Genomic DNA, 23,709 nt, shown 5'->3' on the forward strand with positions numbered 1-23,709 from the left:
CAGGCGTCTTCCTAGGGTTCAGTGGTTTGGGAGAAGGCCATGGCTAGGGGCAAGCTTTCAAGGAGGTGAGAAGGGCAGGTGGCTAGGAGTCTTCATCTTTCATAATTCATAAGGAATTGGACCCTGTGGGTAGCTCCTTCTATTGTCCTGGGTCCAATTTGAAGCAGGACCTGACATTTTGTTATAGCTTTAAAAAGAAAAACCAACTCCAACCTGTTAGTTTGTAATGAAAATTTTACTGAAGACTGTATGCAGTAATGGAGGTTATTACAGCAAACACTACACGTAGAGATGAGTGAAAAAGCTTCTGTCAGATGTCTTAGTTTCCGCTGCTACATTCTTTGACCACCTGGACCCCTTCCCTTCATCAGCATTTCTCCTTCCATTTATGTCCCCACCTAAAATTCTTCCTCACCTCCGTTATTTTTTTTAATAAAGAGAAATTTGTCTGTTGTGGCTTCTCTGCCCATTTTCCACTTAGCAAAGGAGAAAACTTCCTCAGGACCCACTCTCTACAGAGAACATGGACCATCATAAACAGCATGCCGTGAGTTTTTCTTCAATAATTTCTCCTGCCATTTTAGTCTGAGCCCATTTTGTATTGCTTTGGCCCCTTGCAGGTTGCGATTCTGGGTTTGGCCATGGTTTGGCCAAGTATCTGGACGAGCTGGGCTTCACTGTATTTGCCGGAGTTCTGGATGAACAGGGGTCCGGAGCAGAGGAATTACGAAGAACCTGCTCCAAGAATCTCTCTGTGCTCCAGCTGAACATCACCAACACGCAGGAGATAAAAGCGGCCTACAGCAAAGTGAAGGAGAAGCTGCAGAACAAAGGTACTGCCTTCAGCTACCTGTGCCCTCGACTGCCCTCCACCCTCCTTGCAAATGCCCAACACTGGTTCTAGCCTCTAATTACCACTTCCCTTTAGTCTTGGATGGCATCTGGAGACCCCTGCACTGAGCCCCTGCCCCTTGCTGGGACCTCTTGCAGATATGAAGACATTGGGAAGGAGTCAGGCATGGTCCTTCCTCAGAACTTACAGAATTCTCCATCTCATTCCCTCCAACCTCTGCTCAGTCACTCCCCTGTTACTTGCTGCCCCTCCATATGTCTTTCCTCCTACTGATACTAACATGTATTAGACTTGAAGTAGCTTCATAATGGAGAAGGCAATGGCAACCCACTCCAGTGTTCTTGCCTGGAGAATCCCAGGGACCAGGGAGCCTGGTGGGCTGCCATCTCTGGGGTCGCACAGAGTCGGACACGACTGAAGCGACTTAGCAGTAGCAGCAACAGCTTCATAATGGCTGTCTTCCCTTAGCCCCTGCCTTTCTCTTCCTCTCCCTTCACAGCCAGGCTCTTTGGAACCCTGCTGCCCAGTTTTCACTTCTTGACACATCTCCCTAAATGGTCTGGCCAAGGGAAGCAGTCTGTATTATCTTGAACACCAAGCTCTTAACTTCTCTGCAGTGTTTGAATGTGTTGATTACCCTCCCCTCCTTGGGCTTTGGGGGTCTCCAGCCACATCTTGCCCTCTAAGTTCTCTGATCATTCTTTCTGCTTCTCTTATATGAACCTCCTTCCTCTGCCCACCATGCCAGTCCCCTAAGTGTGAGTGTTACTGAGGGCTCCGTCCCCAGACCCCACTCCAAGTTTCCTGGGCTATCCTGTTTCTCTTCCTACACCAGGAATTTTCACCTGGGAAGTGTCTTAAAATACCTATGTGTGGACCCAGGATGGGCTATGTAATTTAGGGGATGCAGTGCAAAATTGCAACTTATGTGGGGCCCCTTGTTTACAAAATGTTTACGATGTTAAGGTAATGCCAGTGGAAAATTAAACCAAGCTTGAGATCTTTCTGAAGCACAGGTCACACGTCTGTGATTCCCACGAAGCCTGGGGACTTTTCCCTAGCAGATTAAATCGGTATCTACAGGCAGTAACTCAGCAGGTCTTCCGCAGCGAGGCTGGTACTGGTGCTCTCCTTTTCTGGGAAGGTCCACTATAAAGAAGATCCCATTTGGGGGTCCCAGGTATTAGCATATTTTAAAGCTCCTCCAGCAATGCTAATATTCTGCCAGAGCTGAGAAACACTGCCATTTAATCCAGTAATTTCTGAATCTGTGTTAACAACATAGCCCTCTTTTCAATGTCAGGACCTATAGGCGTATACAACTGGTTACCAGATATCCCGCCTCAATTTGTCAAAAACGGACCTCATTATTTTTTCCTCTGCTTCTAGTCTGCAAATCAGTTTCCCCTCCTGCATCCGACGATGGAGGCGCTGGCTCAGACACCGGCTGTGCTTAGTTGCTCAGTCATGTCTGACTCGGTGACCCCATGGACTGTAGCCTGCCAGTCTCCTCTGTCTAGGGGGATTCTCCAGGCAAGAATACTGGAGTGGGTTGCCATGTCCTCCTCCAGGGGATCTTCCCAATCCAGGGATCAAACCCAGGTATCCTGCAGGTGAATTCTTTACTGTCTGAGCCACCAGGGAAGCCCAGGCACTGCCACCTAATCAGTCATTCAAGCCAAACAAGCTGGGGTCACTTAGGCCTGCAGCTTACCCTTGATTTCTGCATCCTGTTGGTCCTGAGTCCTGTCAATTCTATGTCCTAGATCTTTATCATCCCACCCCTTCCTATTAGCCTGGGGGAGCTATGGTTTAACTGGGACCCTCATCTCCCACCTGAGCTCTGTTTGTAATCGGATTTCCTTCCCCATTGCTTTCCAGATGGAGAGTGGTCTTTACAATGTGCATATCTTAGAGTATCATCCATCTCCTTTGATAAACTGAGCCTCCGTGTCTTGGGCTCCTCCTATTAGCCAGGCGTATGCTTTGTCCCACTGAACGGTTCTGTGGTCCTTCATTCACCATCAAACACCTTCACAGGGATTCTAAGACCTTTCAGGAGAATAGCCCTTGCCAAAACCTTCATCTGCAATATCTGCTGTTCCACTCAGTAAATGATGAATGGTTTCCAGAATAGAATGTTCTAGTTCATGACTTTGTACCTTCAGCTTCCTCTTACCCAAACTTCCCTCTTGCCTCCACTTCATTTCTCTAGACTTTTGCCTTTGTCCAACCACACACTCTACAGGAGATCTAGCTCAAATGTAACAGTAATCCAGGCTACATCATTCACTTCCTCTTCTGGAAACTCACTGTTTACCCCTTGCACACACCCTCGTTACTGCATTATTGTACAAATATGTCCATATCCCACTCCTCACCACAGGGTTTCTTAAGAACCAAAACTATGTTTCCATCAGGATTCTTTCAGATACAAGTGACATAACCAATTCAAAACTGTTAAAGCATAGTTCAGTTCAGATGTTAAGAAAGATTCATAGTTCAGTTCAGTCACTCAGTCCTTTCTGACTCCCTGTGACCCCATGAACCGCAGCATGCCAGGCCTCCCTGTCCATCACCAACTCTCAGAGTTTGCCAAACTCATGTCCATTGAGTCGGTGATGCCATCCAACCATCTCATCCTCTGTCGTCCCCTTTTCCTCCTGCCTTCAATCTTTACCAACATCAGGATCTTTTCAAATGAGTCAGCTCTGCATAAAGGGAATGCATTTTGCTTACATAACTAAAAAGACCCGTTGGTTTCAGGCATGTCTGGATCCAGGCATTCAAGCAATGTCATCAGGACCCAGCCTCTCTTAATTAGCTTCGCTTTCTCCTGTTATGGCTTCACTTGGGGGTTTTCCATGAAGGCCTCAAGGACTTCCTTCTTATGTCCTCTTCACAGCTGATCTACCCAGAAAAAAGAAACGAATATTGTTGTTTTCTAGAAAGGTCATTTTCCTGGCCTTGTCTTTTGCTATCCCTTTTATTGACCTGATGGTGTCTTGTTAGGAGATATTCAATATACACCATCTAGAGAGGCCCAGCAGGACAGTACTGGCCATAGTGAATGATAAGGTAGTACTTCTTGAAATGCTAAGAACAATACCAGTGTCCTGGGATGAAAGGATCCAATCAGTACGCTTTCCAAGGTGTGAGAATTTGGAAAACACTTTACATGCTGTTTGGGGGCCTGCATTCTGGAGAACAGTCCTTACTGAGGCAGAGTTACCAATATACCAATTCAACACCAATACAGAATTACCTGTTCTCGCGGTCTCTCTCGACTTCAGCCTCTCAAGTCAAACAGAAAGTGGAGCGGTAGAACAGGTTCATTTAAAATCACAAAGAAGGATGTTTGCTAAAGAACCCTCTGGGCCACGTGGATAAACCAGAAAACCTCAGCTCCTGTAAGAGGGCCAGCAACTGTGCGGTGTCCCTACATAGCAGATTTTAAAATTAGCATGAACATATTGTTCATTATTGCCCTGGTGTCTGTGTACTCAATCATGTCTGACTCTTTGTAACCCCTATGGACTATCGCCTGGCAGATTCCTTGGTGTGTGGGATTCTCCAGGTGGGAATACTGCAGTGGGTTGCTGCACCCTGCTCCAGGTGGATCTTTCTGACCCAGGGATTGAACCTGTGTCTCCTGTGTCTCTTGCATTGCAGGTGGATTCTTTTAATGTGAGCCATCAGGGAATCCCTTTTTTCGTTATTAATATTAATTTTTTAAAAAACTATTATGAAGCCCTATGGGTATAATAGGTTTATTGGCCAGCTTAGAATTCTATGGCAGGAGTTGGCAAGATGTGGCCCTGCCTTTTTTTTTTTAACTATATTATTTTGAAAAATAGTAGATTCACTCTTTGCCAAGCCTCCCCCAGTGTTAATATCTTGCATAACTATAGTACAATATCAAAACCAGGAAATTGGCATTGGTGTAATTCCCAGAGTTCATTCAGATTTCATCAGCTATACATGCAAGTGCATGTGTGTGTGTGTGTGTGTGCGCGCTTGCTTGCAATTTCATAATGTGTAGTTTTGTGCAATATCACCCCACTCAAAATACAGAACTGTTTCATCACCACCAGACCCATCACGTTACCTCTGAAGAGCCATATTCTCATCCTTAACCTGCTCTCTATCTCTTTCAGTTCAGTTCAGTTCAGTCGCTCAGTCGTGTCCGACTCTTTGCGACCCCATGAATTGCAGCACGCCAGGCCTCCCTGTCCATCACCAACTCCCGGAGTTCACCCAGATCATGTCTATCTCTTTAACTTTGTCATTTAAAGAGTATTTTATAAAGATATATAGATTATTATATAAATCTGCCACCTGTTTTTGTATATCCTGTGAGCTCAGGATGGTGTTTATATTTTTAAATGGTTAAAAGAAATCAGAATAAGATTTTTTTGGACACACGAAAATTATATGGGATACAAATGTCAATGTCCCTATTGTTTTATTGGAACGTAGCCAGTCCTGTTCATTTACAGATTGTCTGTGGCTGCTCACACCGTAATGGCAGAGTTGAGTGAGTAGGACTTGCAATGTTAAAGCTTTTACTATCCAGCCTTTTACAGGATATGTTTGGTGGTCCATGTCATAGGGCATTCTCAAGCTGCCACCTGTATGTTTGACTGGTCAAAGGTATGCATCAGGCTGAGGCAATTAAAACCATCAGTTGGAGGGATTAGTTGGAGGCATCCTCTCCTCCTATCGCTAACCTCCTAATAGCTGTAGAGCTCTTACTGCGTGCCAGGCATCCTCTCACAGCTCCCAGTCATTACTGCATGTAAATGTCAGACCACCAACTCAGCTGTGCAAGAAATGTAACTTTATTTTCTATAAGTCAACTCAATTTCTATCTTGAGCCATGTGGCGAAAACCATGTCAGTCATTTGGAGCTTTCTCTCATTTCCCCAGGGTGGCATCCTAAATTCCTAGGGATGGGACATTACATCTTTGATGGCCAGTGCTTCATGCTGGACTCTGCTGAGACTCTGTCCGGTCCTCATGCAGGTTGGCTGCTACTTGCCTCTTTGAAGTTAGGGCTGGTGTCTACTGCCATTTCCGTGTCTTTCCTAGCATGGGGGCTCATTCTGCTCCTCTGTATCCCAGTGGTTCTCACACGTGGGCGTGCATCTCACGCTTGGGCATGTCATGTCACAATGCTGAGCTTCAACAGTAATTTCTGATCGTCAGTTTCTGATCCAGCAGGTCTGAGATGGGGCTCCAGTATTTGCATTTCTAACAAGTTCCCAATTACTGCTGCTGGTCTGGACCACACCTTGAGAGCCATTGGTCTAAACCCTGCAGTGGCTCAGGGAACTCAGAGAATCTGCTTCAGGTCTCTCTAGCTGAACATGCCCCAGCTCCTGTCGCCTCTGTTTCTCCCAGGTGACTCACTTGTGCTCCAGACCCTCCTCCCCACAAAGCACGTGGAGTTTCTGTATTACCACTCTTCTGCCATTTAGGGCAATGACTCCGAAGCTTGGTTGTACACTGGAATCATCTATGTAGGGGATTTAAAAAATGGCTAATGCCGAGATCCCCTTTCTTTACTACCCCAGAGTTGCTGATCTAATTGGCTGCGGTATGGCCTGGGTGTCAGGGTTTTAAAAAGCTCCCCAGATGATTTTAATGTGCAGTCAAGGCTGAAAAATCACCAGTTGTGGACAGTGGTTCTCCAAGTGAGGTCCAGGCCTGTAGAGTCAGCATCACCTGGGAACTTGCTAGAGATGCAGATTGTCAGGCCTCACCCTAGACATCCCCAATCAGTTTCTCTGGAGCTGGATCCTAGGCACCTGTGAGTGAACAAGCTCTCCTTGTGATTCCGGTTAGTCAAGGGGATCAGGCTGGCTGGGGAAGGGAGCAGAGCTCAAGGACTCTGTAGTTTTCTTAGCTCTTGGCATTTCTGCTCTAGTTTTCCTGTTTCCTTGTACTAGGGGAACTCTTCCAGTCAAAGGGAAGACAGAATCTTATTTTGTTGCACTGCATGTAAGACACGTTGTCTTAAATTTGCATGTCCTAGAGACATTATTGTCTCCACATACTCCTTTGAGAGAGAAACATGAGGCAGACTTGGAATAAACTTTGAGGCAAAAGAATATAACTCCATAAAACCATTTCTTAATCTTTCAAAAGTATTCAAGGAGAGTAAGGTTTTTTCCTTTTCAAGACTTTTTTTTTTTTTTTTTTAATGTGGACCATATTTAAACTCTTAATTGAATTTGATACAGTATTGCTTGTTTTATGTTTTGGCTTGGGCCATGAGGCATGTGGGATCTTGGTTCCCTAAGAAAGGATTGAACCCACACCCACCTTGCATTGGAAGGTGAGGTCTTAACCACTGGACCTCCAGGGAAGTCCCAAGACAAAGGTGTGAGAGTTGAATTGATCTCTTGCCCAGATCTCAAGTCTCAAATGGGTTCTGTTGACTTAGGAGCTTGAAGGATTAAAAATCATCCCACTCTCTTGGTATTGCCCAATCTCAGAGTTGTTCCTTTCTGTCCTCAGGACTGTGGGCTGTGATCAACAACGCCGGAGTCCTTGGCTTACCAACCGATGGGGAACTCATTCCCATGACCGAATACAAACGATGCATGGCCGTGAACTTCTTCGGGGCTGTGGAAGTCACGAAGGCGTTTCTGCCTCTTCTTAGGAAATCCAGGGGGAGGCTGGTGAACATCAGCAGCATGGCAGGTGAGCTTGCCTTTCCCCCACAAGGTCGTGGGTGCCAGTCCTGCAAGATGCAGCTTGCAGCATTCTTTGTGGGCTGAACAAGAAAACAAGACTCTCATGGAGGGCTGGGTGAAGATTAGTCAAATCCTGTGTTTGCCTTTGATCTTAGTACAAAACCTTTCTTGTACTGACTCTTACCTATCTTCTAACTCATCTGTTCATTATTGGGGATTTAGGGTTCTCACACATCCTCACAGCGTGACTGCTAACGCACAAGCTTCCTAGATTTGCCAGGAAACCCTGCATACAGTTCACATCAGCGTGACAGAGGACCTGTGTTTTCCAGCCTCCCAGCACCTGCACCCTCTGTCTTTCCTTGGACAATGAGTAGGCACATGTCTTCACTCTTCTGGCACTGTCAGTGATCCGTATCTCTGTTGGCTGCCAACTAGCATTTTCCATAACATTATTCCCATTGTTTTGCAATCTCAAGATAGTTGGGACAGGGTGTGACATTTGATGGCTCATTTCTCTCCATTTCAAAGGGCAGATAGCTAACAAGTCAAGGGTTTAACATCTCCCTTCCATAAAAAAATGCTCATGCCGGTGATGTCAAATTCTTTCTCCTAGAATAGATATTCCCAAACTGGGGTTCTTGATACCAAAACCAGACGAAGACAACACAAAAAAAGAAAACTACAGGCCAATATCACTTATGAACATAGATGCAAAAATCTTAAACAAAATTTTAGCAAACAGATTTCAGCAACACATCAAAAAGCTCATTCCCCATGATCAAGTTGGGTTTATCCCAGGGATGCAAAGATTCTTCAATATATGCAAATCAATCAATGTGATACACCATATTAACAAATTGAAAGATAAAAACCATGTGATAATCTCAGTAGATGCAGAAAAAGACTGACAAAATTCAGCACCCATTTATGGTTAAAATTCTTCAAAACATGGGCATAGTAGGAACCTACCTCAGCATAGTAAAGGCCATATATGATAAACCTACAAATTGGGGTTCCTCAGAACCTTAGTAGGCTTTGAGTGGTGTCCAGGGGGTTGTTTGGGGAAGTCACTGTGTGGGTAAGTGGGAAGCCTAGAGGATGGGCTCTAAACTCCAGGATCCTGTCTTTGCGTAGAGGAATGCCGATCTTCACTGTTGGCTCAGTTGGCTCTGAGTAAGATTTTTTTTTTAAATAAAAGTCCATCTATTTGTTCATCTGATTTGGGTTTCTTTATGTTTCAAGGGGGAAGGTGTTTTTTTTTTTTTTTTTTTAGACAGTTAATATTGTCCCTGATATTTTCTTCCCTGGTTCTAACTTAGCAACTTCCTTGAATTTTACAGCTATTTGAGTGTGTTGCTAACATTGCTACTTTCCCTGGTGGCTCAGACAGTAAAGAATCTGCCTGCAACGCAGGGGACCCAGGCACAATCCCTGGGTCAGGAAGATCCCCAGGAGAAGGGAATGGCAACCCGCTCCAGTATTCTTGCCTGGAGAATTCCATGGACAGAGGAGCCTGGCAGGCTACAGTCCTTGGGGTCGCAGAGTTGGACACAACTGAGTAACTAACACTTTCAACATTAACACTGCTGGTTGCAAGGAAGGAAGGAAAAGAGGGAGGGAGGAGGGGAAAGGATGGAGAGAGAGAGGTCTAAGTTGGTTAAGAGCAATGAGTGTTGTATTTTAACTTTTATGAGAACCCCAAAATATTTCCAATTTTTTTGCTAAAGCAAACCAATCCTGAGAAAACACATTGGCAGTACTTCACCCTTATCTTTCTTCTGAATTTAGCCTTCACATTTTTCACCTCTGCAAAAACTTCAGTTTCCTCAGTCTGGTACTTCTAGAAGTCTCACATGCTTCTTTGCCTCATTCATTCAACAAATATTTACTGAAATGACCTATCATTGCCTTTTGCCTGACACAGTGGCAAGGAAGTTTTTCTCTTCCTCTGTTCTCAACTTTGAGCTGCTCATTCGTTCATAAGATTTTATTTTACATTTCACTAATATGCACACTATCTGTTATGGGCCCAGTGTCTGGCATGAAGTAAAAGCTCAATTAATAAATGGAAAAATGCAAGGGTGCAAAGGAATGGAAAAATGGATGAATGAATAGACAAATGATGAATTTATGCTACGAGGATGTCCATTCATACATCTTCAACTTGGCCTCTAAGCCTTAAAAAAAAAAAAAAAAATTGGCCATGCCACATGGCATGTAGGGTCTTAGTTCCCTGGCCAGAGATCAAACCTGCACACCCTGCATTGGAAGCACAGAGTCGTAACCTCTAGACCACCAGGGAAGTCCTTAAGCCAAGACTTTGAACTGACTTGTCACATGTTTGGGTTTCCCTGGTGGCTCAGGCAGTAAAGAATATGTCTGCAATGCAGGAGACCCTGGTTTGACTCTTGGATTAGAAAGATCCCCTAGAGAAGGGAATAGCTACCCGCTCCAGTATTCTTGCCTGGAGAATTCCATGGGACAGAGGAGACTGGTGGGATACAGTCCTTGGGGTCGCAAAGAGTCGGACATGACTGACTAACTAACAATTTCACTTATCACATGTTTCCATTAGAGGAAAATTTTTGAGTATTAAATCACACATCTCACTCCTATTCTCACCACTAGACATGCAAAACCTTTACACCTAGCCTTAATTATTTCCATTCCATTATTTTACCATCATCATCAAGTCAACATGTTTGAAGCTACACTTGCTACTAGCAACTCAAAAGTTTGCTCTCTTAACTTCTTTCTGTTCATCTCCTGGTCTTTAGGTTTCAGAGCTTTGAGCTTTCTTTGGTTTGTTTATCCCCGTGCCTTTCTCTCCTTTGCTCTTAGCCAGTCACTCACCGGAGCCTCTCACTCCATCCACCTGGATGCGTGGAGTCTTCCTTCATCACACCCAGCTCCGAATCCTTATGTTTCAGGGAAAACCCAGCAGTGGGTTCATTTACAGGACTCAGAAGTCACCCAGGGTTTTTATAAAGTTGTTAGAACAGTAGCATGAAATCAGAGCAGACAGGAAGCATATGTCCCTGACAGCGCGGGCGTTTGTAAGAAGACAGGCGCCAAAGATCTTAAACCATACATACAGTTTACCTTATCGATGAGGAGCAGAGGAATTCAGCAGAATCCCTTGCACTTTGCTGATGAGTGTTTTGCAGAACAATGGAAGAGATTTTAAGCAAGGAGAAAAGAAGCTAGACTGTAACACAAAAATCAGAAAAGTCACGGGATGTGTAAAAGGCACTATATAGCCTACTACTAATCCACAGAAATTAACATCCAAGATGATGACAGCTTGACGATGAGTCTCTTGGCAAAGCTAATGTAATAGTAATTTTGGAAAATGTACTTATTTGGAAGTACATGCTGGTCTTTTTCTCATTTTGAAGATGGAGGTATGGAGAGAGAGAGAGCCAGTCACTAGTAAGTGTTCTCCAAAGTTCTCCCGGAGCTCCTGGCTGCCCCGACCCTTCAGGTTGTCTTGAGCTTGGCACCTTGGCCACCCTCTGCATGACAAGAATATCATGTAGATTTATCATGGAAGTTTGCATCAGCCAGGAGGAGCTAAGCTGGAACTGATAACTCTGTTCCATTTATTCAAGGCTGCATAGCAAGTAACCCCAAAGACAGTGTCTCACGATACTGTCAATAGACAACTGGTCTGGTAGAGAATAATGATCTCTCAAAAAATATATCCACGCCATGATTCCCTGAACCTGAATTATGTGACCTTACCTGGCAAAAGGGACTTTGTAGGTATGATTGAGTTAAGGATCTGAAAGGCAGAGATCATCCTGAGTTATCTAGGTGGGTCTGATGTGGTTACAAGAATCCTTATAAGAGGGAGGCAAGAGGGTCAGAGTCAAAGAGTGGTTGGAAGATGGACAGTTGTGACCAATAGAACTGATGTTAAAGTACTTAGAGTGGTGCCTGGCATATAGTAGACATCTAACAGATGTTAATAATTATTAGGAAGCATCCATTAGGCATTATGGAGAAGGAAATGGCAACCTACTCCAGCATTCTTGCCTGGAAAATGCCACGGACAGAAGAACTTGGCAGGCTATAGTCCATGGGGTCAGAGTCAGACATGACTTAGCAATTACACAAACAACTATTAGGTTTTAGACATTTTGGGGATGCCATCAGATATATGATCCCAACAACCCCGCAAAGTATTAGTATCCTCCTTTTGCAGTTGTGAAAATCAAGTTTCATAACAGTTATGTAACCAGCCCTGCAGCTAGAACTGGAATTGAACTTTGGCCCCATGTTCTGATCCACCAAGTCACTGCCTCTCCCACTGATTCAGGCGGGATCTTGTGTTAACATCATGTCAGAGACTTTTCCCAAAGGATCACCTCTACCATGTTCCTCTGCCTATTAATCTGCAAGCTTTAGCCTCGCCCCCATACCCAGGTGTAAAGAGGGTCAGTAGACAGGAAGTTCCAGGATTGGGGCAGGGCAGAAACATTGCTTCTTTAAAGACTTCTCCAGGAGATGCACACAAGAGTCGATTGCATTATGAATACACCCTTCCCTCCTACATCTCCTCCTCTCCAAAGAAAGCAACAAGAAACAGAAAGAACAAGTGAGGCAGCATGTAGCTATATAGATAGAATCAGGTTTCAGAAAGGAGAGAAAGCCAGGAAGCTGAGTGGGGATAAACTGCATAGGTTTTGATCCTGTCTTTTCCGCTGACAGTAGAGTGACCCAGGACAAAGTCCTGAATCTGAGTTGCAGCTCGTGCATTTTACAAAGGGGATAAAAATGATTGTTCCTTCTTAGGGCCATGGTGAGATGGAATGAAATGACATGGATTTAAGCATCAGCCTTGAACCTGGCGTGTAGTAGAGTAAGAGACTCAAAGGCCGTGCACCATGAAGAGGCTGGCTCTGTGTGCCCCTGTGGCTTTTCATCTTGCCCGCCGCTGGCATCACCATGCCTGCCTGTGACAGTACCTGGCATTTCATCCTGCCGCTTCCTATCACACACGACAGCTCCTGCGCCGATAAGCCCAATAGGCCACGACTTCCAGATTTGACCACAACCTACCCGGGAGGACATTTGCCCCTGCCATGTAAGCAAGTTCATTTCTCATCCCTCCCACAGAATAGGATAGCTCTTTAACCTAAATCCCAGCAAGGCAGTTTGATAAATATTTAACCAAGGACTGAAGGAAGGGAGAGATGACTGATTGATGGGACAAAGGGCAGGTGAAAAATCTTTATGTTTGAGAGACCTGAAAGTCTTTTCTGGCCAGCTGTCCTCTTAAGAAATTGCAGAGCAAATACCTGTGTTATGTTGCAAGCTGTACTTGAGTGAGAACAGCTAAAAGCAAACCTTATCAAAACGACTCAGGCCTCAGGGATTTTGAGCCGGTTGTGCTCTGAACTGTGCTCTTGTATTACTGGGTGATCTGAAGGCAGGCCACCCCACTTGTCTATGGGTCCCTTTCATCTCCTGTCATGACAGGGTGGCACAGCACCTGAGTCGAAGGCAGCATTTCTGGCTTCCACATTATTGATAATGTGGGGAGGCTAATTCTTTCTGAGGGGGGCTGTCTGATGCTCTGCAGGATGTTTAGCAACACGTGTTCTTGGTTCATTAGATGTAAGTAGTACCCACCCACAGCGCTGAGAAACCCTCAGATATTACCACATGGCCACTGGGGGTGGGGGTGGGGTGCAGAAGCACCCCCAGTTGAGAACTTCTGGTGTCAACCGTAGAGCTAGATGCACTGTGGGTTCTGAGCACTTAGCACAGTTGCAGAAGGCACTCTAGTAACAGGGATCTCTCTACTGAGAGATAGTGATGGTTGCCCAAGTCGACTAAAAAGATGCACAACTTGAGAGGTGCGAGTTGAGTTTTATTGTGGGCAAAAAAATGCAGCCCGGAAGGCAGCAGCTCGGATAGTTCTTAGAGACTCTCCAAAAGAGGTAGTAGGGGAAGGCCAATATATAAGATTTTGGTGAAGGGGGGGAGTTCAATACCATTAAGCATTCATTTACAAAAAGGTTTCTGCTAGTCGAGAGGATCTGATGTCACCATGAAGGGATTTATTGCTTTTCTAGATATGAGGAGATGCAAAGGTTGAGGTTATAAAATCTGTTCCTAAAACATCTATCTAAAGACCCATGCCATCAGAAGCACAGAGTGCCTTACTTCACCCTGAACTCCCTCAGCGGGTGTTAAAGGTCAACAGTTGCAACAGTGCAGGGTTCAGTCTCCATCGAGGCAGATGGTGAATGCCCTTGTTGTTCAGTCGTTCGCAGCGATCTTGGCAAGTGCCGATTTGTAGTTGACACCCATCACATCAAGCTGTTTAAAAATGTGTGAAAAACTGCACCAAAGTCCTTGGTCTCACAGAGAGTCTTACAAGTCTACAAATTACAGGCAGATCCAACCTTGAGTTCAGTTTGACTTAGTCCATGTGGTGGTTTGGTCACTAAGTCATGTCCAACTCTTGTGACCCCAGGGACTGTAACCCACCAAGCAACTCTGTCCATGGGGTTTCCCAGGCGAGGATACTGGAGTGGGTTGCCATTTCCTTCTCCAGCAGATCTTCCAACCCAGGAATTGAACCCCATGTCTCCTGTCCTGCAGGCAGATTCTTTACTGACTGAGCCACCAGGGAAGCCCTAGTCGGTAGAAATTGACTATGGGATCATGCCTGGATTTCTTTTTTCTCCCCCCTTATCGAACTAGCTGCCTTAAGGGAACCATCTGGCAAATCATTCAGCCAGTCTTAGTTGCTCGGTAATGTGAGAAGAAGGCAAAGATGAGATCTACTTCCTTAAAACTAGCCAGAGCAAGCACAGGAAAATGGGGGAGAGGGGAGAGCAAGATGGAGTGAACGTCTTCGGCTGAGTTTAATTAGATGCTTACATACTTCAAGTCATTCATTTCTAACATCTACAGGATGCACAGACTAATTCCTTTTAGATCAAGAATGCTCTAGCCCAGAATCATTCATCTACAGGATGCAGAGACTAATTCCTTTTAGATCAAGAACACTCTAGCCCAGAATCATCCATCTACAGGATGCAGAGACTAATTCCTTTTAGATCAAGAATGCTCTAGCCCAGAATCATCCAGCTGGTAAGCAGTGGAGTCAGGGTTGGTACCCAGGTCTGTTTTTTGACTCCAAATTCTGTGTTCCTCTCACTCTTCCAGACTACCAAACAAGGATACCAGGCAAAAATGGGAGGCAAAAAACCCCCCAAAACAAACAGAAAAACCACAGACCCTAACTCTAGTGTGTTTAAGCAATGATGAGGAAGTGTTAGCAGTTTAGGGCTGTCGCCTACATTAGTGCTTCTCAAACACTGTGTACGGTGATCACCTAGTTGCTGTTGTTCAGTCACTCAGTCGTGTCTGGCTCTCTGTGACCCCATGGACTGCAGCACGCCAGGCTCCCCTCTCCTTCACTATTTCCCCGAGTTTGCTCAAACTCATGTCCACTGAGTCGGTGATGCCATTCAACCATCTCATCCTCTGTTGCCCTCTTCTCCTTTTGCTTTTAATTTTTCTCAGCATCAGGGTCTTTGCCAATGAGTCTGCTCTTTGCATCGGGCGGCCCTGTTAAAATGAAGGATTTGACTGAATTGGTCTGAGAGGGCCTAAGAGTCTGTATTTCGTAACTAGTTCCTAAGTGAATGCTACTGGTCCCTGGACAATTTTTTTAAACTTTGGATGCATTAATATCAGCAAGAGGGCTACTTAAAAACAATGACAGGAAGCCAAAACTTAAATGAGGTAATATTTCACACCCACTAGGGTGATGTCATGAAAAATCAGAAAACAGCACTTGATCTGCCAGGATGTGGAGGAAGTGGAACGCTCCTGAATTGCTGGTGGGAATGTAACATGGTGCACCCTCTGTGAAAAACATTTGGCAGTTCCTCAATAAATTAAATTGGAGAAGGAAATGGCAACCCACTCCAGTGTTCTTGCCTGGAGAATCCCAGGGACTGGGGAGCCTGGTGGGCTGCCGTCTATGTGGTCGCACAGAGTCAGACACGACTGAAGCAACTTAGCAGCAGCAGCAATAAATTAAACATAGAGTTACAGTATGACTCAGCAATTCTACTCCTAAGTGTGTACTTGAGAGAACAGAAAACAGGTGTTCAAACAAAAACTTGTACACAGGTCTTCATAGCATCATTATTTACAATAGCTAGAGATGGGAACAATCCAAATGTCCATCAACTGATGAACTGATGAACGTAATGTGGTCTGTCCACACGGTGGAATATTATTAATCCACAAAAAGGAACAAAGCACTGATACACTGAAGGGTGAACCTTGAGAAGATCGTGCTAAGTGACAGAGGCCAGCCACAAAAGGCCACATCTTGGGGCAGTCCTATTTATGTGAAATGTCCAACACAGGCAAACCCATAGAGACAGAAAGCAGGTTAGTGGTTCTCAGGGCCTGGAGGGAAAAGGTGTGAGAGGTGACTTCTTAATGGTTACGGGGTGTCCTTTTGGGGCATTGAAAATACAGAACCAAATAGTGCTGTTGGTTGCGCAATATTGTAAACATACTAAAAGCCACTGCATTGTACACCTTAAAAAGGTTAGATGGTGAATTTTACATTTTGTGTGTTTTATCACAGTAAGAAAAAAATCCTGCTCTCATCCCTAGAATTTCTGATTCAGTGGGTCTGGAGTGGGACCCGAGGGCTTGCACTTCTAATAGACTCCTAGCTGCTGCCCTTGCTTCTCAATCACACTTTGAACAAGGTCTTAGATATTTCTTTGTTACTGAACAGTTTGTTAAATCCCCAGGGACTGGGGAGATGCTATTAATCTCAAATTTCTGTTATCCGTACCTAAACAAGGTAAGCAAACCTACCTCTCCTGGGTTGGTCTGTGTTCTTTTTTTTTTTCCCTTTTGGCTGCACTTTGTAGCATGCAGAACTTCCCCAATGAGGGGATCAGACCCATGTCCCCTGCAGTGGAAGCATGGAATCTTAACCATTGGACCACCACGGAAGCCCTGGTCTGTGTTCTTGAGTTGGAAAGGTGCAATATAGTAATGAACTTTGTTCTTTTTTGGGGGGAAGGGGGATGGAGGTGGGGATTCTTAGATCCCTGACCAGGGATTGAACCCTGGCCCTCAGCAGAGAAGCCCTAACCCCTGGACTGCCAGGGAATTCCCTGGACTTTGTTACTTGAAATGACTCACTTGACCTTGGAGGAAGCAGAAACCAGCTGGGAACCCTCACTGCTTTCTCCCAAGACAAGGTCATGAGAGTACTGTCTTGGGAAGATATTAGAGAATGAGAAAGTTGCTGTGGATATGGGACCCTGGTACCCCTATAAATGTGTCCCGCACCTGGTCCCAAATCGCAGAGAAGAGTTTCCCCAACACCAACAAGCAATGCTCAGATACCAGCAGGGTGCCTACAATGCAACTCAATTCTGATGCTCTCTACCTGGATATAGCATCAGGTCCCGCTGGTTGAGGGCTCAGTCCTATAGGACTGTCCCCCCAATCACCCGCCCATCCCCACTTTGGATTCAATTCTAACATCTATCTGCAAGATGCAGAGACTAATTCCTTCTAGATTAAGCACATTCTAGCCCAGGATCATCCAGCTGGTAAGCAATGGAATGAGGGTTGGTACCTAGGTCTTTTACTCTAAATTCTCACTCTTCCAGGCTACCAAACAAGGACATATCAGGCAAACACGGGGGCAAACAAACAGTGGATCCTGGACACAAGCCCAGGTTATCATCTGTGCTTCTGATCGATGGGCTGTAGAGCAGAGGTACCAACTACTCTGTTGCTGGGATTGATTAATTTGCTAGAGCAGCTCAACTCACTGGATTACTGGTTTATTACAAAGGATATTAAAGGATACAGATCAAGAGCCAGATGAAGAGCTACACAGGGCAAGGCATGGGGAAAGGGTGAGATGTTTCCATGCTCTCTGAAAGCCAATCTCCATGTGGTCACTGACCTGGAAGCTCTCCCAATGCCCTCCTTTGGGGCTTTCGTGAGGCTTCGTTAGAGCACATGATTGACTACATCGTTAGCCATTGATGATTGATCTCAATCTCCCCTCTCCCCTCACTGGAGATGGAGGTGGGGGTAAAACTGAAAGTTCCAACCCTCTAATCACAAGATTGAATCCAGTGGCAACCAGCCCCATCCTTAGGAGAGGGTTTTGTTGGTTGCCTCATTAACATGACAAAAGTCTCCTTTAACCTTTGCAGCTCCTGTCCCTTAGGGCAGGGGTCCCCAACATCCAGCCCTGAGACTAGTACCTCCTGTCAGATTAGTGGCAGGGTTAGATCACAGATAAAGTACATAATAAATGTACGTGCTTGAATCATCCTGAAATCATCCCCACCCCCCACCTCCTGTCTGTGGAAAAATCATCTTTCATGATATCAGTCCCTGGTGCCAAAAAGGCTGGGGACCGCTGCCTTAGGAAACTCCCGGGGCTTTAGAAGCCCAGTGCCAGAAACAATGACCATGACCAAATACATATTTATTATAAATCAAAATATCACACCCTACCTATACAGCTTCGGGCTGAAAAGTTGCAGTTATTCCGCCCTGTGTTATAGGACATCCACTTGGAAAGCCGTATGTCAGCTTTTGGTCAGGAAAAAGATGATCTGGTAGGTGTGGATCATTGTGCGTATGAGGAGCCTTTGAGGCCCTGTGCTTCCTCAGAGGACCTCAAGAGCACTTGACTGCTAGAACTGAAAGGTTACTAACCTGTTGTTTGTCCAGCACCAAATGAGTCAGGCAAAGACTAGGACTGAGCCCCACCTTAGGGGATGGTGGGGGGTGGGTCGGGGAAGGCCTCACAGTTCTGTAAGCTGCAGGATTGTAACTTCAAGGTTCCCTCTACACCATGAAGTCCAAGACAAGGAACCCCAGACAGATGACAAATGTGAATGCTGAGTTTGTTCTTGCCAGACAACAGAGTCACTGAGTAGTTCCCCGAGGCAGAAAGACTGGGTAGGGGAGACTGGTAGATTTAGAAGGGGGTGGGATGCTGCATTCATGGTGGCCCCACCAAGGGGAGATGGATGGTTTGCAGTTGTGAAGGATGGAAACAGTCCCTGGGGCTTCCCTGCTGGCTCAGTGGTAAAGATTCCGCCTTCCGATGCAGGAGATGAGGGTTTGATCCCTGGGTTGGGAAGATCCCCTGAAGGAGGAAAGGGCAACCCACTCCAGTATTCTTGCCTGGGAGATCCCACAGACAGGGGAGCCTGGTGGGCTACAGTCCATGGGGTTGCAAAACGTTAGACATGACTTAGCAACTAAGCAACCACCGCAGCAGCAAAATAGTCCATAGGTTTGTATGCAGATGGTTAAAACAAGTCCCATTGTTGCCTGGGTGTTCCATTAAGTTGCTTAATAACAGGTCACCTCATATTCTGGGCAGTTTACCAGCGCTGGCTACTTAGAATCGATTGACGGGAACCCCAGCATTCAATTTTAATATCTCCTGAGCAAGTATCCCTCTACAGGCAAAGTTTTGCTTTTGCATTAGCCCAGTCTGTGATGGAGGTGCATGTGGGATGGAGTGACAGACAAGTACGCTGTCACTTTAAATTTGCTTGCAGCCTCAGCAGAAATGTTTCACACTCTGGTGTGCTTAGGGGGCTCATCTTTTATGTTTCAGATTAGCCAGACCTTGATTTGGGGGCCTCCTATTTTTTGTTATTTAGTCGCTAAGTCATGTCTAACTCTTTTGCAACCCCATGGACTGTAGCCTGCCAGGCTCCTCTGTCCATGGGATTCTCCAGACAAGAATACTGCAGCGGGTTGCTATTTCCTTCTCCAGGAGATCTTCCCAACCCAGGGATCGAACCCGCATCTCCTGCATTGGCAGGCGGATACTTTACCAATGAGCCACCAGGGAAATCCAGGGGCGTCCCATGACAAGCTTAAAAAAAAAAACCTAAATTTTTAGTTTTATTTACCAAAATGTTAAGAGACCCTATGATCTTGGTACATCCAAAGACCTACATGGGAGCTAGGCAATTCTCTTGCCTTAAAATGTCTTAAAGAGAGTATGCCTTTTAAAATTTTTTATTTGGAAATAAGTATAGATTCTCAGGAAGCTGCAAGGAAATGTACAGGGAAGTCCTGTTGGCCCTTCACTCAGCCTTCCCTAAAGATAACATTTTGCGTAATTATAGTGTGACATCAAAACCATCAGTACCATGCACAGAGCTTATTCAGACTTCACCAGTTTTATCTGCATCCATTTATGTGTGTGTGTGTGTAATTCTGTGCAGTTTCATCGTATGCATAGCTTTCTAAAACCACCAACACAATCAAAATACAGAATGTTTCAGCAAAAGGATCCCTTGAGCTATCCCTTTCAGGACCACATCCACACCCTCACCTCAACTTCTGACGACCACAAATCTATTCTCCATCTGTATAATTTTATTTCAAGACTGTAATATAAATGGAATCATACAGAATGCAACCTTCTGAGATATGCTTTCAGTCAACATAATTTAAGGGAAATATATTTTGACCAAGGCACATACAGCTCAAGATCCATCAAAACCAAACATATAAACAAGAAACACTTTCTTCCGGCATAGACTTAGATTTAATTTCAGACTCTTGAAACACAACATACCTTACCCCTGCCCTCCCCCTGCCCCACCCACATCTCTGAGACTTAGATCAAAGATAAGACAGCAATGCCAGGTCGCTATCCAACTTCTGAGTCACAACTTCTACAACTGAAACATAAACCTCAGTTTTCCCAGGTCCCAAGCTGTATTAACATTTACACGTCCAGAAGACAGAAATATACATGGAAAACATTCAGAGATGTTCTTGAGAAGCATTTAACAACCAGATCTGACCCCTGGAATCACCTGAGGAAGCTTTTAAACAACCCAGTGCCTGGGCAAATAACAGGAAGGTCTATTAGGGAGCCTGTTTTGTACCACTCACTCACTCAGCTTTCACAACCATCCTGTGACCATGTATTATCCTTACTCTTAATTTATAGATCAAAAGATAGGTGCATAAACATGACCTGGTTTTCCCAACTTTAACTGGCTTTGAACACAGGTGCAGTTGGCTCCAGAAGCCAGCCCTTAACTGCTGCCCTCTGCTAACCTGCCTTCCAGCTGGCCACACACACCTCATCTCTAAAAACCGTGAAGAAATGACAAGTCTAACTGTCCAAACTGGGTTGAAAGTTTGAACAAGTTGCTTTAGCTTCTTTGGCCCTTCTCACGGGTCAAAGGAAGGAATTGGATATTGAACTCTTAATCACTTCAATAAGAAGCAGCTTAAATACGTGGCAAGCAGGAATCAGAGTTTAACATTTGATGCCAGATTCTATATTGAAATTGCATCATTGTTAAGCTTCAGGACTCTTTCTTTTAAGTGACAGGGCCAAACCTCAAAGGAACTTAAAGAAGGAAGTAGGAGTTTACAAGCTCACTGACAGTTGCAAACAAGCTTCAGGGTGATCATAACTCTTCCCCCAGTTCCATCTCCATTTCAGTCCACAACCCTCCACCTCTAGCTTTCTGAACTCACTTGTCACCACTTTCTTTTACTTACCTTCTGTGAGGTGGTGACCAAAACGGCCCCGGGAGCGCTGACATTTCACCATTATCACATGTAGATATCCAGGAATAAATGATAAAGCTATCTCCCTTTCACAATCTATATCAGAACTCTGCTCAGTTGAAGTCACATGCACAGCCCCAACCCAGTCTCCACGGCCAGGGGATGCAAGATCATGATTGGCCAGTCAGCCTCTCTTAATGATCACAGTACCCCTGACTGACAGCCTTCCTGCAAAGACAGAGGGGTAAGGGAGAATGTTTCCCAAAAGGAAGTTATGTGAGCCAGACCAAAGATTTATTTAAAAAAAAAAAAAAAATTTTTTTTTTTGGCTGTACTGCCTGGCCTGTAAGATCTTAGGTTCCCCACCAGGGGTCAAACCTGAACCCTCTGCATTGGAAGCGTGGGGTCTTAACAGCTGGATCATCAGGGAAATCCTAGACCACAGCTTTAATAATCATGTAAGAAGAATAATGCTAATTGATATTAGCTCTTCTAGGTATCTCTTCAATGCCTGTGTTCCCTGCCCCCCAGTTTTACTGGGCTGCAATTTTCTTCCCAGGAGCAAGCATCTTTTCATTTCATGGCTGCAGTCACTGTCTACAGTAATTGGGTTCCCTTTTCTCCAAACTCTCTCTGCAGCATTTATTACTTAGAGTCTTTTTGATGACGGCCATTCTGACGGGTCATACCCTCTTACAGAGATATCCCACAGTTCCCTGTGGTGTCTGTTACTCCTTGCAGCAACGTGTTAAGCCCAAGTACAAGTACAGTAATGGAGTGAACAGTGCCCATTCTACCCCTCCTTCCCCCCAACATATGTCTACCCAGGACCTCAGAATGTAGGTTGGCCAAACCGGAAGGTCAGAGGTTGGGCAGATACTCTTTATTACATTAGCTTAATTGCTGGGAGAGACTGAGCCTTACACTTGGTTTGTCATTGGACCAGCTGTGATGGAACAGCCGTGGAAAGCAGAAGCAAAGGAAGCCAGACAGCAGCGTGACCAGGAACACACTCTTACCCGGGTACCGGGGGCCCTTGTCTTCCTTTGTCTGCCTTAGTCATTGCTGATTCCAGCTCCTGGCATGAAGTAGGTGCCATCTAAAAACTTAGTGGATGAACAAATAAAAACCTCAGACCTGATTTTTTTTTTTTTCCTCTTGTTATTCCCTAGGAGGGGTTCCAATGCAGAAAATGGCAGCCTATGGCTCATCCAAGGCAGCTCTGATCATGTTTTCATCAGTCCTGCGACAAGAGCTGTCCAAATGGGGAGTTAAAGTCTCTGTCATCCAGCCCGGAGGCTTCAAAACAAGTAGGTGTCTGAGCCCAAGAGCCCTGAAGTGTTCATTCTGGAAGAGATTCTGACAGAGGTTCTGTTCTGACAGAGGTCAAATTGAACCTGTCAGCGGAGGACCAAAATGGGGTTGGGATGGGCGGGCCTTTCTTAAGCGTTTATGTGTGCTCAGTCGCTTCAGCTGTGTCCGACCCTTTGCGACCCTGGGGACTACAGCCCGCTAGGCCCCTCTGTCCATGGGATTCCGCAGACAAGCATATCGGAGTGGGTTGCCATGCCCTCCCCTGAAAATCTTCCTGACCCAGGGATCGAACCCCCGTCTCTTACTTCTCCTGCATTGGCAGCTAGGTTCTTTACCACTAGCGCCACCTGGGAAGTCCCTCTTTCAAGCACTGACGGCCAAGTGCCCGGCTTTGCAATGTATAGTTGCTCCCCTGCCTCCTCACACCAACAAATTATATTGATGTCATGTATTTTTTCAAACACCACCTCATCCCCTCTGGAGGATATGGATATGATCTGCCTCCTTCTACCCCGGGAGGAGATGGCTGTCCTTTCTTCTCCTCTTGCTGAATTTCTGGACTCTAGGGAGAGGCAAATGACCCCCCATGGCTCCGTCCTTAGTTCTGGGCCATCAAACATTTAATTGGTGATTTAAGCAAAGAGGTAAAAGAGCATGTCTAATAAAAAACCACACACTGGGAGAGGGATGCCTAACATGCTAAAGAACAAACCCTAGAGGTTTGAATATTAACTCAAACACACCAGATGTAAATCTAAAAGAAAAGCAGAACTTTGTCTTGAGGTATTTGGCAGCCAGGAATCTCCCAGAGCTGTCCAGGAGGAGCCAGGAGATGGTGAAAGGGTTCATCTGGGATGGAAACCTGGGGAAAGACACGTGGCCCATCTGGGTTGAGAGGTAGGACCAGAACTGTAGGAGTGGAGGGGAGGTGAAGTCTGGGGAGGGGTTTTCAGCCTGGGGACTCTCTGGGTGGGGAAAAGAGTTGAGGGGAGTTGATGGAGAAGGAGGGTGGGTCGGAGACGATGCCAAATGTGACAGCCTGAGAGACAGAGCGAGGAAAGCTGCCTGACAGCTAGTGGAAAAGGGGAGAACGATGAACTGGCAGGGGCATTGAGGGCTTGGTGACACAGCCCACATAAACTTCTAACACAGATGCAGGATGCACTACGGACCAGACAGCAGCCCGGCAATTAAGTGACTGTTTCAAGGACCCAGTGAAATTGTCATCGCTAGCATTTGGGGGCAGCT

General features: G+C 45.4%; 1 protein-coding gene across 1 annotated transcript in view; it reads left to right on the forward strand.

Annotated features, from left to right (window-relative positions):
* The window catches only part of HSD17B2 (hydroxysteroid 17-beta dehydrogenase 2), a 91,904-nt gene that overhangs the window by 63,092 nt on the left and 5,103 nt on the right, over positions 1–23,709 (forward strand). The window contains exons 2-4 of the mRNA XM_006044495.4: positions 621–833; positions 7,376–7,561; positions 22,320–22,457. Coding sequence (XP_006044557.1) covers positions 621–833; positions 7,376–7,561; positions 22,320–22,457 — 537 coding nt within the window. The remainder of the gene's footprint in view (positions 1–620; positions 834–7,375; positions 7,562–22,319; positions 22,458–23,709) is intronic.

Source organism: Bubalus bubalis, chromosome 18 (genome assembly GCF_019923935.1).
Source record: "Bubalus bubalis isolate 160015118507 breed Murrah chromosome 18, NDDB_SH_1, whole genome shotgun sequence".
Lineage (NCBI taxonomy): Eukaryota > Metazoa > Chordata > Mammalia > Artiodactyla > Bovidae > Bubalus > Bubalus bubalis.